At 37.3% G+C, this 16777-nt stretch overlaps 2 protein-coding genes across 2 annotated transcripts; one reads left to right on the plus strand and one right to left on the minus strand.

Annotated features, from left to right (window-relative positions):
* Positions 1-753: 753 nt before the first annotated feature.
* On the plus strand, positions 754-7855 carry LOC110781993 (auxilin-related protein 1). The gene is made up of 8 exons (XM_021986036.2): positions 754-1694; positions 2084-2378; positions 2492-2600; positions 2693-2790; positions 3949-4014; positions 4220-4309; positions 6196-6372; positions 7522-7855. Exons 1-8 carry the CDS (start codon positions 1075-1077, stop codon positions 7558-7560), a joined length of 1494 nt encoding a protein of 497 aa, XP_021841728.1. The 5' UTR covers positions 754-1074; the 3' UTR covers positions 7561-7855.
* Positions 7856-9342: 1487 nt separating this feature from the next.
* On the minus strand, positions 9343-14169 carry LOC110781987 (uncharacterized). Its single transcript, XM_056837819.1, has 5 exons — positions 14053-14169; positions 12301-12544; positions 11175-12194; positions 10344-10511; positions 9343-10214 (listed from the first exon to the last, which is right to left on the minus strand). The coding sequence occupies exons 2-5, from the start codon at positions 12512-12514 to the stop codon at positions 9565-9567; spliced, it is 2052 nt and encodes a 683-aa protein (XP_056693797.1). The 5' UTR covers positions 12515-12544; positions 14053-14169; the 3' UTR covers positions 9343-9564.
* Between the last annotated feature and the right edge of the window lie 2608 nt (positions 14170-16777).

Raw genomic sequence — 16777 nt, forward strand, 5'->3', positions numbered from 1 at the left:
CCTCGAAAAAAAGCATCGATGAATTGTAACTTCCTAGGAAGTGGAATATTTTGGTGTTAGGTTAACAAATCACGCTTCCTAGGAACTTCCATTTCTCTTAAAATGGAGGAAGTGACTTACCTAGATCCCTAGATAAGTGGAACTTTTCATGTTCAACTAAACGATGTTTCATACTTCTTAGGAAATGTCAATACATGAGAAAATCTCATTCCTATAAACTTTTACTTCCTACAGTTAACCAAACGATACCTTTTATTATACTTCATTAATACTTCGTACTCCTTATAGGATGCTACGTAACAAGATACATAGTATAAAAGGTGTATAAGTCTAGTTTACTTTTAGTTGCATCATACGTTTCTAATAAGAATTATTGCAAGTTCATATAAAGGAAGTTCTCTTCGCTGGATAAACCTGAACGGCTGAACTTATATGGCTTTATTAAACCGATTCACCAAATAGAACATGGTTAAATTTAACTGGACCTGATCTATAGAATTACAAGAGAGTAAAAATTGAAAGAGTTAACTTATACAAAGTATACCTTTGTAGGATCTGATTGCAAATTTGCAATTTATCTAATCTCATTAAACCTAAACTCTTATTTTTCCAAGGTAAAAAAAACACATCTTAAATTTGACAGTTTACTTTAAAGTAAAATATAAATGGTTGAATTATTAAAATCAAAATATTTTCTTTTCATGCACGGGGTTTTAAAAAATAAAAATAAAAATAAGCTCCCGTCAAAAACAATAAAGGAGCAACACAACACGTAAATGACCGACGAAGCGACATCTATCTTTCGGAGGAGCAACCAAGCAACCCAGAAAATCCAGACTCCAGAGGAGAGAGAAAGAGTTCTCCTTCCCATATTTTGCCTTCTTCTTCACAATATTTGGTTTTATTTAATTCAATTTTGAGGTTCTAATCACATAATTCATACCCAATTTCCTTTTTCTCTGATCATCAATTTCTGCACCGACAAAATTGTTCTTTTATTGCATTACCAGTTACTCTACTTTTAGCTCAATCTAACCCGAAATTGGCAACAACCCAGCTGAAAATCCAACAAAAATGGATGATTTTGGTGTTTTAGTTCAAGGGTATGGGATCAAATCCCAAGGAAAATCAGCTCCAATGGCTGCATCCAAAACAACAGCTAAAAAGCCCAATAATTTTACCTCTGTAAATCTAGATCCGTCTTTAGGGACCAAACCCTTTTCAAATTCTACACATACTTCAAATTCAGGGAGTGGGTCTTTTTTCAATGATCAAAATGATGATATTTTCGGGTTTAATTCTAGTAATAAACCCAATAGTTATGCAAATTCGGATGTTTTTGATGATGTGTTTCAAATACCAATTAGCAATTCCGAGTCTTCCACTGGAGGTGGGGGTGGAGGTGGAGGTTTTGATTTTGATGTCGAATCCTTGTTTAAAGGCTCAATGAATTTGAACTCAAACTCGAACTCGAAGCCTACCGATGTTGTTGATGATCTAATTTGGGGATTTTCTGGGAGTGGGAGCAGCTCGAATGTGGTGCTTGAAACTGATGACTTGTTGTCATCTGATCCTGTTGATGATTTCTTGGGTAAATTAGGAAAATTGGGTACGAATCAAAGAGGGCCAGAAAACATAGGTTCGGATGATTTGATACCGGGGTTTGGGATGAGCAATGCTACTAAGAATAATAGGTATGCAACTGCTGAATAATTTAATTTCCAATTACATGTTAATACTTTCCTTCATATTGCATAGTTGATGAGTTGAAGTTGGCTGAAGTCTTGTTTTGTGAGCATTTTTTACTTCTGTTATTGACATTTGACGAATTAAGATATTTCGGTATATGAGTTGCTTGCAATTATCACTAGCATTGCTGAATTGGTTGAACTCTGAGCTCTCTTGTAAGATAATTCGTTGAGTTTAAAATTTGATGACTCCATGTATTGAAAGGTTTCCTTTTGCTTTAATTAGGTTGATTTTATGAAATGTGCTATAGTATGATGATTATTTAGTTCCATATGCGATTTCATGGAGTATTTTTCTTAACAAACACTTGGTTGTTCTATAAAATTGTTGAAAGAGCTCAGGCTGCTTCAACAGAGAAGAGTTCAGGCTCTTCAACTCTTGAAGAATTTGAAGAGTTTGTCACAGGCGGGACCAAAAAGATTGCGAAGGGGCATGTAAATGGAACTTCACTTAAGAAGGAAGGGAAGAAGACAGTTGAGAAAAAACCAGAGGCGGCAAACTTTATTGATATAGAGGGAAGTCTTAATGGTGACAGTGTACAGATGTTTCCAGAGGAAGCATTTGATCTGGATTCATTTTTTCCTGCATATATTAAAAAGAGTGTACCTGTAACTGAAGACACATCTTTGGTAAGATTGACCACCTTAAAAGAAATTGGAACTCATGCTGTCTTTTTATTTTTAGGATATTGCTCTGTTTAATATTTTGAGATGCTAACCGAGTAACCTTTAACACATTTCAGAATGGAAAAACCAATAAAGAACCTGATCTGTTTTCCGGAAACACATTTGGAAAGGAGAAGAAAGTGCCACCAAGAGATTTTCCTGATGATTTCCAATCAATGTTTGGAGGTAGTATCAGTAGCTCTGAGCTGTTAGGAGCTTTCTTGATATCTTTTGTTAATTATTTATGATGATATGAATCATACTTTGTCTCATGATAGGTTCCCCTACGTCTGGAGTGTTTGAGGAGCTGGAAGGAGAAAGTGATGAAAGACGAAAATTACGATTAGAACGTCACCTAAAAGCTGAGGCGCGTATGGTATGTGGACTGGCCCAATAGGCCAGCACTTTTAGTTATGTGCATTGTTTTTCCAGTGGCGGGTGTTTGTCTTAGGTTGCAAGTAATGCCATCCTTTTGTTGTAATTTGTAAAAGTTGATTGATTTTGCATCCTCTTTAATGTGTAATCTGTCATCTGCCTGTGGAGAGACGATATTTTCCTGAGTAAAGTTTAGATTTTAATGATTGGCTGTGAATTATGAAGTTGTCTATCCACCCCTTTGCTAATGGAAGGAGATGAGGTTGCATATCAGTTTCGAGTGGAGATCATGGAATCCCTTTCTTTGGTTGTTAGTTTGTTGCTTTTTCTGCAATATTTTTCTCTGATATTGATGAACCTGAGGAAAAACAGGGGAAGGGGAGACAAGGAGGACTCTCATATCCCACTGTAAATGGATATTATATACTGAGGTTTTCAATCCTTCCCCTTCTTGATGCCGTATCTTGTTTTAGATAAGAATTTGGAACAGCTCATCTATGTGAAGGCACTCTGGTGGACCTAGATGTAGGCTTCTGTTGCTATATTAAGTTCTATGGACCACATTGCTAAATGACATTGGCTGTAATTATGCCATGTACTCCTTCTGCCCCTTAATTTTTTTCACAATAGGGCTTGACACCAATATTAAGGCTATGATATAGGTGCGGCATATCATGTGCAAGTGGAAATATTGAAAAAGGATAGTGGGGCATGTGGCATCCTAGAAATAGAGTGGAAAAAACATCATCTGAGATTTGTATCTATAAGGGTATTTCGGGAATGATATGACGTAGGTGTTTTCTTCATGATAAAGAAATGTAAAGAATATTTGAGACATCCTTAATAAGGAAGTCTCATAGGTATAGAACATTAAAGGAGGGCTGGAGGGGTATTAATTTGATGTTTTTGGATCTCTAATATAGCTAAAATATAGGTGGTTAAAGTATTTATATTGTAGATGATCTAGGTAGGATTTTACACAATTTGTCTACGCATTTGGTTGATGATTAATTTTAGACCCTATGTTGTTGAGTCTTAACACCTGAGGAGATGCTTAACTAAACTTATTTCCACACTGTTAGTTGTGCTGCTGAAAAAACATGCTTCTGGTCATAGTAATCTGATACATCACTTAACTGCAATTCTATTTTTCGTTTAGGAACAAGCATTGGCGGAGTTGAATCAACGTGAGTATCAAGCTCAGCAGGAGCAGGAAGAGAGACATGTGGGTATTTTTTGCATTGTTCGGTTACAGTTTGGTGATCTGCCTTCAGTTTTGGTTTCTTTTTTCCCTTTCCCTTTATTTCTGTCCCCTGTCTTCTTGTTTGAGGTAGGGTGAGGGGGGAAGGAAGGAGGAGAAGGGAAATTGATTGTTTGAGTAAGTGCCAGCTGATGTTGATTTGTTAACTAATTGTCTGTTTGTGTTTTAGAGGATTGCTGAAGCTATGGAAGTGGAAATGAAGCGATGGGGTGCTGGGAAAGAAGGAAATTTGCGTGCACTGCTGTCATCTTTGCAACAGGTAATTTCTGTCGTAGCAAAAAGCCATTAGTACGTGAATCTGATTGCCTTTAGGTGTCTTCCTTTGCTTCTATTTAAATTCTCAAGATTAATCCAATTCGGCAAGAATGATACGGAGTAATTGTTGGACATTCTTGTCAAGATAACATGTTATAGGTTATATAGAATGTGTGCAATGTAGCTGAAAGGATTGAGACATTGAGTCATGGATCCTTTCTTTTTGTCGTTGACCGAACCTGATCTCATTGTTGGTTAGGAAATGCGGGACATGGATGCATGATATTTATTAATATTTCAATTGCAAAACTGAATTTTTAGATTGTATAGTACATGTTTGGGCATAAATTCATGACATGGTGAAATTATACTTGCCCTGTTTCCTTAAAATTTCAACACTTCCCTATTTGACATGTTTCTAAAAAGTTGCAGCACTTCCTTAGATTGTATCTTTCACACATACAATTGCCAATTTTCCCCTCACCTTCTCACATATCAACCCACAATTTACTGTTGCGTTACCATCAAATAACTCCACCTTTATCAGACCACCACTTTCTCCACCACCCACAACCCCAATGGCCACCCATGGCCCATGGCCCATAACCCCCGACCCCAGTACTCCACTATCTCCCGTTAACTCCAACTGCTACTGTCAGCCTCTCCATTATAACACATCGAAAGGGGAAGAACATGGCGGCTTGCTTGGTGGCTTGAACTGGAGGAGAGAAGGCAAGTGTGTAGGTTGGGTACTTAAGGCTTTAGGGTGGTCACATGGGTGGGGGATATTTCCAAAAGCCATTGTATTTGAGAGAGGGTAATTTGGGGTGATTGTGGATATTTTGATTATCTTCCTGTTTTCTTAAAACTTTTAAGGAAATGGAGGATTCTTTGAAGATGTCCCTCACAGAGTCTGTCCCTTTTGACCTTTAACACTAATCTCAATAGTAACGGTAGCAACATATGTTAACCGAATTGGTGATTGCTTACCTATATGCTTCACATCACTATCTTTAGTGTTAGAGATAAACATAGTCTATGATGCATGTTTTGTATCAATAGAGATAAACATTGTTCTTGATGCATGTGCTGTATCAATGAAATACCGGTGGTTAGATTCATCAGGTATATAGATAAAGCTGCTTAATCTGTGGCATTGCTTGAGTTGACCGTCTGTATGCTAAAACTGCGCTCTCTCCAAACCTGTCACCTTGACTGCTGCCACCTAAACCAACATCTCATGACTACAGCCGTCATCATCTTTACACACCCTTCTATCGTGACTGCTGCCACCTAAACTGACATCTAATGACTACATCCATCATCATCTTTACATAATTAGAACTTATATCTACTTGATGAGATGGGCAGAAAATGGCTCAACTGAGTTATTTTTTTATTTTTCTTTTTATTTTGGACCTCCATTAAGGCATAAAATGAAGGCAATAAGAATTGACTTGAGAAGAGCACTTGAATTGGAAACCAAATTTGGATAAAATGTTGCATGTATTCTATTAAAACATAAAAATGAAATTACTTGTAATTTTGCAATATACTGTAAGATTTTGTAATTGGCATTTAATTGAATTAGAAAATATTGCATGCAGCTCTTGGATCAGATTATCAATGTCTAAGATCTTGTCTATGATCCACAGACAATCGTCAACTCTGGAACCTGTATTTGTCATTGCTTATTGTTCTTTAGTGATTTACTGGTGCTTCTCCTGTACCACATAGGCACATAGGCTGATAGACACTAGTGGGAGACTGGGAGTATGTGTCTACCTTTTTGGTACTCTTTACATGTTCTCTGTACTGGGTTAAAAGACTTAAACCGTTTTGGTAAAATTGTGTAACCTCAACTATCTCCATTTGTTTTTGGATAAGCAGGTGCTTGCTCCTGAACTTGGTTGGCGGCCAGTTACTTTAGCAGACTTGATTACTTCTTCCCAAGTAAAAATTGCATACAAAAAGGCTGCATTGTGTGTCCATCCTGATAAAGTACAGCAGAAAGGTGCTAGTCTTCAGCAAAAGTATGTTGCCGAGAAAGCTTTTGATCTACTGAAGGTATATTGCTCTTTTAGTTATAACAATTGTCTTTTCATGCACAGATCCACTGATTTCTGCAATGGAGCCTAGTAGGGAAATAGTACCTTGGTGTCTGTTAGGCGTGTGAGTTTGTCCTTTGGGGGGGGGGGGGGGGGGGTTGTGCGTGTGTCTGTTCACTTGTGTGACCTTCTTTGAGTTTTTCATCTTTCTTTTAGGCTCCGTTTTTTGGTGTAAAACGTTTTCAGTGCAAAATGATTTTCCATGGAAAACACAATTCCAAACTACTTTTCCTTTGTTTGGTTCCTTAAAACACAAAGAGAGAAGATGGTGAAGATTGAGGGGAAAAAGGGAGAGGGAGGGAAAGGAGGAAAGGTGGAAAAGTGGTTTCCCTCCCATTCAAACGGAAAACGTTTTCCACCTTTGAGGGAGTTACAGAAAATTGTTTTCCCCTTGCCAAACCAAACAACGTAAAATGATTGAAAGGGGAAAATTGTTTTCCATGAAAATCGTTTTACACCTTACCAAATGTAACCTTAAACTTGATTGTGATCTTTTATAATTTGTGTATTCATCGCACTACTTTATCATGAGCTTTTCTGTGAAATGTGACAATCACAAAGGGAGAAAATACTCATTGAATTGCCATTTTCTATGTAATCTTCCTTGCATCACAGCTGTGGTATTTTGTGCTAAGTGATTCACTGCATCTGATAATTTTTAAATGTGCAAATCAAATATTAAGATAGCTTTTTCTTTTTCCTAATTTCTTTACGGTCTTGTTTCTTTTTTCGCCATATTGATATCTGCCAGAATGTACGCAATATTTGGGCTGAGTAGCTCTGCAGCTGTTTGAGGGCAAATTTTCACAGTGGTACAGGAGGGACTGTAAAACCGTGTCTCAGATTAAGTACAGAATGCTAAAGAGGCATTATTACCTCTAATAGCTGTATTATCCTTTCTGGTCTTTGTTTCTGGATAATGCTTGTTACAGTTACTAACCCTATTTGTGCTTTTAAGCACTCTGTTTTAAAAAAAAAGCTTACTGTAGAGCTGGTGTCCATTTTCTGTACTAGACTAATCAATTCTATAGTCAAATGTACATTACCCTTCAGACTGTTCCCATTTTCTGTATCGGCCTTGTGCCTTACCAGTGTTGTATTTTTGCAGGAAGCTTGGAACAAGTTCAATATAGAGGAGCTTCGATAGTGGTTTTGTAAGTTCATTGCATCACGTTTTTGTCCTTTGTCGATCAGGTGTGCCGACCTTTGTAAAATTACTGAAATTTTTTGTGGATATTCTATAGGAATAATTTTCTTTTAGTATGTATATGTGTATTTGTGTAGTCGTATCATATTTTTTCTTTTCTAAGAGCGTCTTATCAGTGCCAAATCAATATAACGTTTGGTGATAATTTTCAGCATACATAACCCTATCTTTTTGTTTTTTGTTTGATAATGGAATGTCAGTCGACCCATATCATTTTGGGTAAGGCTTTCTGGTTTGAGGTTGTTTTTTCGCATATCAGATATGTTTGGCAAAACACATATCAACTAAAAGACAAATAGCTAAAAGACAAAAAAGGAAATATCATTTATGTTAAAAAAGTACCATTCTGTAAAAAAAAGTATCATTCTCTAAAAAAAAAAAAGTACCATTTAATTTTTTTTTGTCCTTTTTTCTATTTTGTCTTTTGTTCTGATATGTATTTGTCCATACATATCTGATATGCGCAAATACTTCCTCTTGTTGTTGTAATGGAATTAGTAAAATCAAAATCAATACAAGCATGGTGCATAGATCCGAGTCCAATTTCCAAGTCTACAATGAAGGTAAGAAACTATCGCAACAAAAAATATTCCGCTAACTACATAACCAACAAAAAGAATGAATAGTGAAATGCTCAATGTTCGATTGAACTAATTGAATAAATTGATCCACACTATGAATAGTAAAATGCTGAAAGTGAGTCAAGAACCAAAAGATGTGTTGTGTCGTCTTGAGTTGCTTGGTGACCCATTTTCAGAATCAATAGTATCTTGTTGAATTCTCTTCAAACTGGCTATGAGAAATTCAAACTACTTTATTTCTCTGAAGTATTCAAGATTGAGTTACTCATGGTGTTACCTGGGAATTCATTAGTATTTATCTTCATGTTTGTCTGTACTTCATAATAACTTGTAAAAAATTGAGTATAGGCACCCAAGTTTGTAGAACACTACTCTAGAGTCTAGACTATCCTACAAGCTACCTACAAATCTCCACATACAAGGAGGTATCTTTAACCTCTATATAATATGTACAAGAAAGTTCTAGACTCACCCAAGCTAGAACCTTTTATGGGCAAAACTAAGTTAGAATGCTAAAAACCCCTTTGAAGCATTCTAGAACCTTCTGATGCACCACGGAGAATGTTGTTGCACTAGACAATATTTCCGGACCTCAAACCCAAAATCTAGCCCCCCCCCCCCCCCCCCCCCAACATTTTTATTGACCAAAATGCGTGGAACCCCTAAGTTACAGCCCATTCGGAGTCCAAGACGAACCACTCTAAGGGAGTAAGGGAAGGCTGCCTCATGAAGCCCAAGACGAACCCCATGGCCGATGATGCCACAATGGTGCACGACGATAACGTACTAACCACATGTATGTTGTGTTGTCTACAATGGTGTGGAGAGACGACCCGTGACAAGGAGCTGTAATTATTATATAGTTGATCCTTAAGAAGTGCCACGTAGCACGTGGACTCGCTTTGAAAGACTTTTTGATACGAAAGTACATTATAATATTTTGTATAGACATTTTACGAATTACAAAAGACGGAGAGCACACTGTCCACATTTCAGTTTGGGAACAAACATATTTTCAACAATATTTTGCTTCTCTAAATGTAATTTTCAACAATATTGCTTGATCTCTTCCACATCTTACTATAAACAAAGAACTAAGCAAGCAAATCTTCAAATAAAATACTCATGAAAAAAAAGAATGTTCGACAAGAAAAGACAATTGATTAGCCTTTAATCCCTCTCCTGAGAAATGTACTAATGTTAAACCCCTCCAATTATGGATCAAAGTCAGCATTTCTTTCAAACAAATACAACGGAAAACCGGACTGTACAAATGTAGAGTATCGAGAGAGATTTACACTGTTTTAAGAAGAGTATGGTAAAAAATTCTATGAACAAGTTTGATCAAATTAACCTGTTGAATTCACACACTTCTGAAGTAATTGACAAAGCTATTAACGGCAGCCTCAAACAAAGTCAAAGCATTAGCCTTAAAGTTGGTGGCCTGTTTAAGGTGAGCCAAATGTGCAGACTTCTGCCTTGCAAGATCAACATCAGCATTTATGGAATCAGGCATACTGCAAAGTTCTTGCTCTGCTAAACTGAGTTCTTCTTCCAGTTGAGATTTGATCTTCTTTAACTCGGCAATTTTCGCGTCTGTATCAGCTATTCTTGATCTGATTTGATTTCGGGAAGACATCTTCTTTTGTATATTGTCTTTAAGCCTCATAAGAGTGTTTGAAACTTCAACAGCTTCAGCATGTTTCACAGGAAGAGTAGCCTCTCTCAAAGTCAATTGATTGAGCTGATTTTGGGTAGCCAAAAGACTTTCTTCAAGAGATATGATAACTCTCAGGGAATGGAGAGGTAGTGTGGGGTGGAATTGTGTGAGTAATTGAGATAGTTCCTGGGTTAGTGTTAAATCAATTGGGTTGACCCTGATCTTCTCCAAAAGGTCTATGAATTGATCTTTTGAAGAGGCGATAGAAATGGTATTCAATCTGATTATCTTTGACAAGTCTTCTAGCAGTGCATCAATGTCCTGTAAGATTAAAGATGGAAAAGATTCCTGGACTGTAAACAGGAAACCATGAAAACATGAGTTAAATTAAAGCAAACCATGAAAACATGAGTTAAATTAAAGCAAATTATATATAACAAACATATATATGGAGGGGAGAGTTTAATAGAAATAGTGTCAACCTTTGGTTTGTACTGCACTTGCACCTGCACCTACACCTGCACCTGCACTTTCAGCTGCACCTGCATCTGCAGGTTTCAATTTTAGCAGAGCAAGAACAGCTGCACCTTCATCTTTTGCATCTGCATCTGCACTTGCACTTGCACTTGTACTTGTACTTGCAGCTGCACCTGCACGATTCAATTTTTCATACAATCAGTCTATTATGCAGAAGACCTCAGATCAGGGTTTGACCAAATGGGATAGATAGTCAGTCTCAGCTAGTCAGCTCCTATGATCTGTTCTAAGATAATAAGCTTCCAGTCTCTTTTTTCTGTTCCAATTTACATAAACAAACTAACAGCACTACAGTTGCTTCAAGAAGGAATCACTCAGAGAGAGGGCAGAAATTAAGATGACCGTGGGCCTAAACGGGTCGAGCGGGGCTTGGAATGTTCAAAATAGGGCCCAAGCCCACGGGCTGTCGTGTCGGGCCTCGTGCCTAAACCTAATTTTACTAAATTTAGCATGCTTTGTCGTGCTATTCCAGAAAAACCCGGCCAACGACTTCGTGTCGGGTCGGGCCGGGTCGACCCACAACCATCTTTAGCGCTGTGGTGGTGGGGGGGGGGGGAGTCGCTAGCATCAAGATGTTTTTCACCAATCAGGCAATCACCAGTGCAAAGTTGCAAACAGTGCAGCAAACAAACGGGTGATGGCCTGCCCAACAGCCATATATGGGTAATTTTGAGCATGACAGTAAACATAAAAATATTAAAAGAGATAATTAAACCACCACTCAACATATGGTCTTTTTTTCCCTAAAGGAGTGTATATCAGTATATGCAACTTACCAGGAAGAAGCTCCGTATGAGGAATAGTAGGAGAAACATCAATACCACTCAACATTGAAGCATAAATGGTAGGAGAAACATCAACACCACTCAACATTGAAGCATGAATGGCAGCCCCAAAAGCAACCACTTCCCCAGGGTTGATACCAAAGCGGATCACCTCTTTACTGAAAAACTCTTCCACTATCTTCCGTACCTTCGGAATCCTGCTCGACCCACCAACTAGGACAACGTCATGGATCTCTGTTTTTTTCATATTGGCACTTCTCAAGCATTTCTCAACAAGGGGGATACACTCTTTGAATAAATCTTCATTCAACTTTTCGAATGTTTCACGAGTGATAGTTTTAGGTTTTGAATACACATTGATAACAGCCTCATGGCATGTAGAAAGAGTCCTCTTTCCCTTCTCACAAGAAGCTAACAACTCAAAATGCTCAATGGGGATTTGATTAACTTCATCTGGAACTGTTAACGATTTAATGATGTCCTCAGCCATATTCATATCAAAATTATCTCCACCAAGTTGGGGTCTCCAATGGACTGCTTTATACTCAACCATATCCTTATTAATAGTTAGCACAGAAACATCTAGGATCCTTCCACCAAGGTTGAAAACCAGCACATTTTTACAAAGGCAGCTAGAATTATCAACTTGCTTGTGTAAACCATAAGCTATGGCGATTGCTGTTGGTTCGTTGATAACACAAACAGTCTTGAACCCAGCCATAACTGCAACATCTTTTGTTGCCCTACGTTGAGAATCATTGAAGTAAGCTGGCACAGTGATGACTGCATTCATCACTTTCACACCAAGAGAGGCCTCTGCAATCTCCTTCATCTTCATTAGCAACTTAGAACATATCACCTCTGCAGAAAACTGCTTCTCCTTACCGTTGTATGAAACCACAATTGTAGGCTTATCATTTTCCGCATCACCAATGACTTTAAATGGCAAGAATCTGAGGTCATTTTGAGCTGTTATATCACTGTATGTCTTTCCTATGAACTTATTTGCATCTGTAATTTGTTGATATACATAACACCACCACCAAGTTTGAGAGAACAGATTGAAATATATAATTAATCAAAATGAAGTTAAAGTGGGAGAGAAAGGAAAACAAACCATAGACGGTGTTTGCTGGATTTGTAGCATTTTGGTTCTTGGCAGCATCACCAACAAGGTAGTCAGTATCAGTAAAAGCAACACAAGATGGTGTTTTCCCGCTGCCCTGATCGTTGGTTATAAGCTTAACTCGATCATACTGACAAACTCCCACACTTAAAAATCTAGACCCGAAATCAATTCCAATTGCTGGCCAGCACCAGTTTTCCTCCATTCTTCTACAACAATCTTCAGGAAGCTTAAGCTGAAGATGAACAGAATATCCACAGACATATAATTAATGCACAGATAGTCAGAGGAAGTATGCGTCACAAGACTCGAATCCTTGTTAAAGTAGACAAGTACCATATATAGGGAATATGCAAATTCCACTAGTGCTCAATTCTCATAAGAAAACATGGTTTGACAGCTCAAAATTGGTGAACTATAAATGATGTGATTTATTCAATAATGTTCATGTGAGAGTGATTGATGAGGTTCCATGAAGAACTAGTATTATCTAAGAATTACTTAATAACATCCCTTTTAACCAGGTAACTCTTAACAGCTAAGGTGCTATAAATAGAAAGGTTTCATTTTCTATCACATTTGTTCAAAGCATACTCTTTGATCCACAGTAACTAGATACTGATAGCGAATTAGTAGTGCAGTTTACTTAGTTTACTTAGTCAGATCCCAAGTAATCTACAAGCCTATATCTAGTTCTATACAGCCAATGAAACAAAAGATACCAATTGAATATATGTTTGTATACACTTAAGGATGTGAATGGTTTGGTGTAAAAGATTTTCCGAAATTCGATGGAAAAGAGCTCTTCTAATGGTGAAAAAACAACTCTCTCAAAGGTTGGAAACATTTTCCTTTCGGAATGATGGCCACATTTCCTCCCTTTTCCTTGTAAGGAAAACTACAAAGGAAAACTAGTTTAGAATCGTCTATTTCCTTTAAAAATCATTAGCCTAATTAATCTCGTAATACTTACGGCATGTTGGGTAACCGGTAATAAATTGTGTCAATAGGAATGAATTGAAAAGTAAATTTGTAAGAAAAACCTATGTCTATTCCCATAGTAATGTATGCTAGTTCACTACTAAATTGTCTGTTTTTCTTTGTACATTCTAAGTACCATCCATTACCATTTATGATGAAAAACACAAGTTTGGGATAAGATTTCATTACCATGTAAGTAGTATTTTACAAAGTTACTTTCCTTAATTACCAAAACACACTTAAATTCATTACAATCCCACAATTTATTACAAGCCGATAAATCTTTTCAAGAAAATCTATCTATACATGTTTTAGTTGTGAATTGAACATAATTTACCCCTGTATATGAACTTATCGAAATATATGAACCGATTTCCCCTTAGTTTAGTTGTGAATCGAACTTTACGAAAACAACTTATTCAAAATGAAAAGAACAGCGCCGAAATCAAAAATAGCGCCGAAATCAAGAACAGCGCCGAAATCAAGAACATAAAAGAAAATTAACTAATCAAAATACAATGCACAAAACCTTCTGAAACAAAATCGAGAACTAAAATCATTACTCACAGTTAAGGAATCAAAAGAACAATTTATGAACTTAATTAAACGATAATAGATATGGAAATCGTGATCAAGTGATTAACTGTTAAAATCATTATTAATCATAGTTAATGAATCAAACGAACAATTTACGAACACAATTAAACGATAATAGATATGGAAATTGTGATTAACTGTTAAAATGGGTAGAAATTGAGATACCTGAAAATGAACGAACTTCTGAAATTGGCGAAATGTTGAATATGGACTTTACTTGATACGGAGTAGTTGCTAACTTGCTACTCTTATTTTCTGCCTCTGTATTTATAATCTTTCGTTGGTGGTTCTTTATGTGTAATAGACTTGGAATTTAGCGAATCTCAGCCGTTCGATCACACTTCTACTTCTTTGCGATGCAGACACGTCATCAGTGCGAAGATTCTGATCCCTCATCTTCTTACAATCACGTGACATATAATGTACTCCTATTTGTATTTTGTACTTCGTAGGTGACATTGTCAACTAATTCAATTAAATCTTTAAATTTTAGCCCCAAAACAAATACTGCTTATAAATGCTCTAATGCACAAAAAAATCATTTCCCTTGATGGCTCAAGAGTTCTAGAGCTGTCAAATTTCGACCCGATCCGAAAAATCGATCTGAACCGGCCTGTATTTTTAAGGATTCGGACCCGACTCGAGATCCGATATTTTGTTAAAATAGGAAACCCGTAACCCGACCGTATCCAACCCGTTAAAACTGACGACCGATTTCGACCCGCTAATGCATGACCCGGACCCGAACCTGACTCCCGATCGAAATATAACCGATAATAAAATTGAGTGAGCTTACCCGACCGAATAATGACCCGAACCCGATTCAACACCCAACCCGATGTGCACCCGAAACCAATTATAACCCGGTGAAACTTGTTATTGACTCAATCGTGACAACCCGTTACCTGAATTTACGCGACATGTTGACAACCCAATTTGTCATTGACCTCTGGAGCAAATAACTTAAATTAAGTTAATATTAATTTTTATAATTACCTAATCTAGAACAAGTGAAAAGCGTTAGACCAAATTTAACCAAATTAATTTATAAAAGTTAATGATAAGGTTAAAACTTGACTAGACCTGATAGCTATCTCACCCGGTCTTAACCCGTGCACGATAGTGACTCGACCTGACTTTTAACCGACCCGGTAATTATCCGATCCGAACTTGACCCGACTCGTTAAGACTCGAACCCGTAATTGTACCCGACTAGAAAAAGACACGACATGAACCCGAACCGAACCCGACTTATACCGAAACGGAAAAATAACCCGACAAATTTTCAACCTGACCGAACCCGACCTGAACCCGACCTGCACCCGGTGATAAAATGACCGAACACGACCCGACCAGATCATGACCCGAGACCCGAAATGACCAGACCCGAACTCGACTCGAGTAACCGTTTTAACAGCTATACTCAAGACTCAGTCTCACTACGATAAAGTCCGATCGTCGTTATCATCAAACACTAAATAAGCTGGTATGTGGAGAATTTCAAGGTATGCTCATTAATTACTCTCACACATAATCCTGTAAGATCATTCGTACGTGTATTTACTGTATGACGCATCAGAAAGTCTATACTCGGATCCAACCCTGATGTCAGTTGACGTATTTGTGGGTAGGTACATTCGAGCCCAAAGCACGATTCAAGCAAGGTTTTCTCCAATTCAACGAATAAAGCCTCGTCCGAGGTGATTAACAGGCCCGGGCCTAGGGGTAGGCGAAGGGTGCGTATACCTAGGGCCCAAGGTTGAGAGGGAGCCCAAAATTTGAAAAGTACACAGTTTATTTTATTAACAACATATGTTACGGAATACATGTACTTCCTCCGTCTTTTAATACTCGCAACGTTTGTAAGTTTCACGCATGCCAATGCACAACTTTGATCATTTATATCTTAAACTCTCTTTATGCAAAAATTATAAAAAGTTGATATTTTGAAAATACTCATTGAGACGAATCTAACATGATCTCACATGACTATGTTTTATCTTATATAAAAAACACTATGAATAGTCAAAGTAGATTATATGAATAGTGACAAAAGTCCAAACGTTGCGAGTATTAAAAGACGGAGGAAATATTATATTGTGATCGAGTGGTGCATGCTTGACTGTTTTTTGGGAAGTCAATCATCCTGGGTTCGATGCTTATTGATTCAATATTTTTTTTCCCTTTCTTTTGTTTGTTTATTGGGTAAGGATCTTCTTCTTTAACATACTACATAATGTTATTCATCTTTTTCGATTTTAAAAACTAAGGTTATTATATACCATTGTACTATATAGGAGTAATATTTTCTCTTAACTAAATTATTGATGATTATTTTTGTAGTTTGCTATAACATTGTACTTTGTAAAAATTATATCATTTCTTTTAGTTTACATAGTACTTTTTAATGGAAAATAAAATTTAAGGTAAAATTTCTTATTTATATAAGGGGTCCTGAGATTTTATTTCGTCTAGGGCCCACCAAGTGTTAGGATGGGGGCTGATTATTAGTTTCATATTTGAAACAATTTGACATCATTTGAGGGGAAACACTGTCAGAGCCTTAAACAAAGTTCGATCTTTTCTTATCTAAGACAAACATGAACATTCCGTACTCATAATCCAGACTCATCTACAAGCGGAGCAAAACCATCCGCACGGAACGCACCCATAGATATGGGAGGAATTACAAGTGGAAGCGGGCCAAGCAGCCATGACTATTATGCAAAACAACATTTTGCAAGCTAAGGCGACCAAGGAGATGTCATTCAGCTAATCAATATGAGCCTGACCCGCTGGCTCGGCCCGATCCAATCCGAAAAATGTCGGGTTTTGGACAGAATATCGGACCCAGCCCTAAAAAATTACGGGCTTTGGGCAACATAAAATA

This window comes from Spinacia oleracea, chromosome 2 (assembly GCF_020520425.1).
Source record: "Spinacia oleracea cultivar Varoflay chromosome 2, BTI_SOV_V1, whole genome shotgun sequence".
Lineage (NCBI taxonomy): Eukaryota > Viridiplantae > Streptophyta > Magnoliopsida > Caryophyllales > Amaranthaceae > Spinacia > Spinacia oleracea.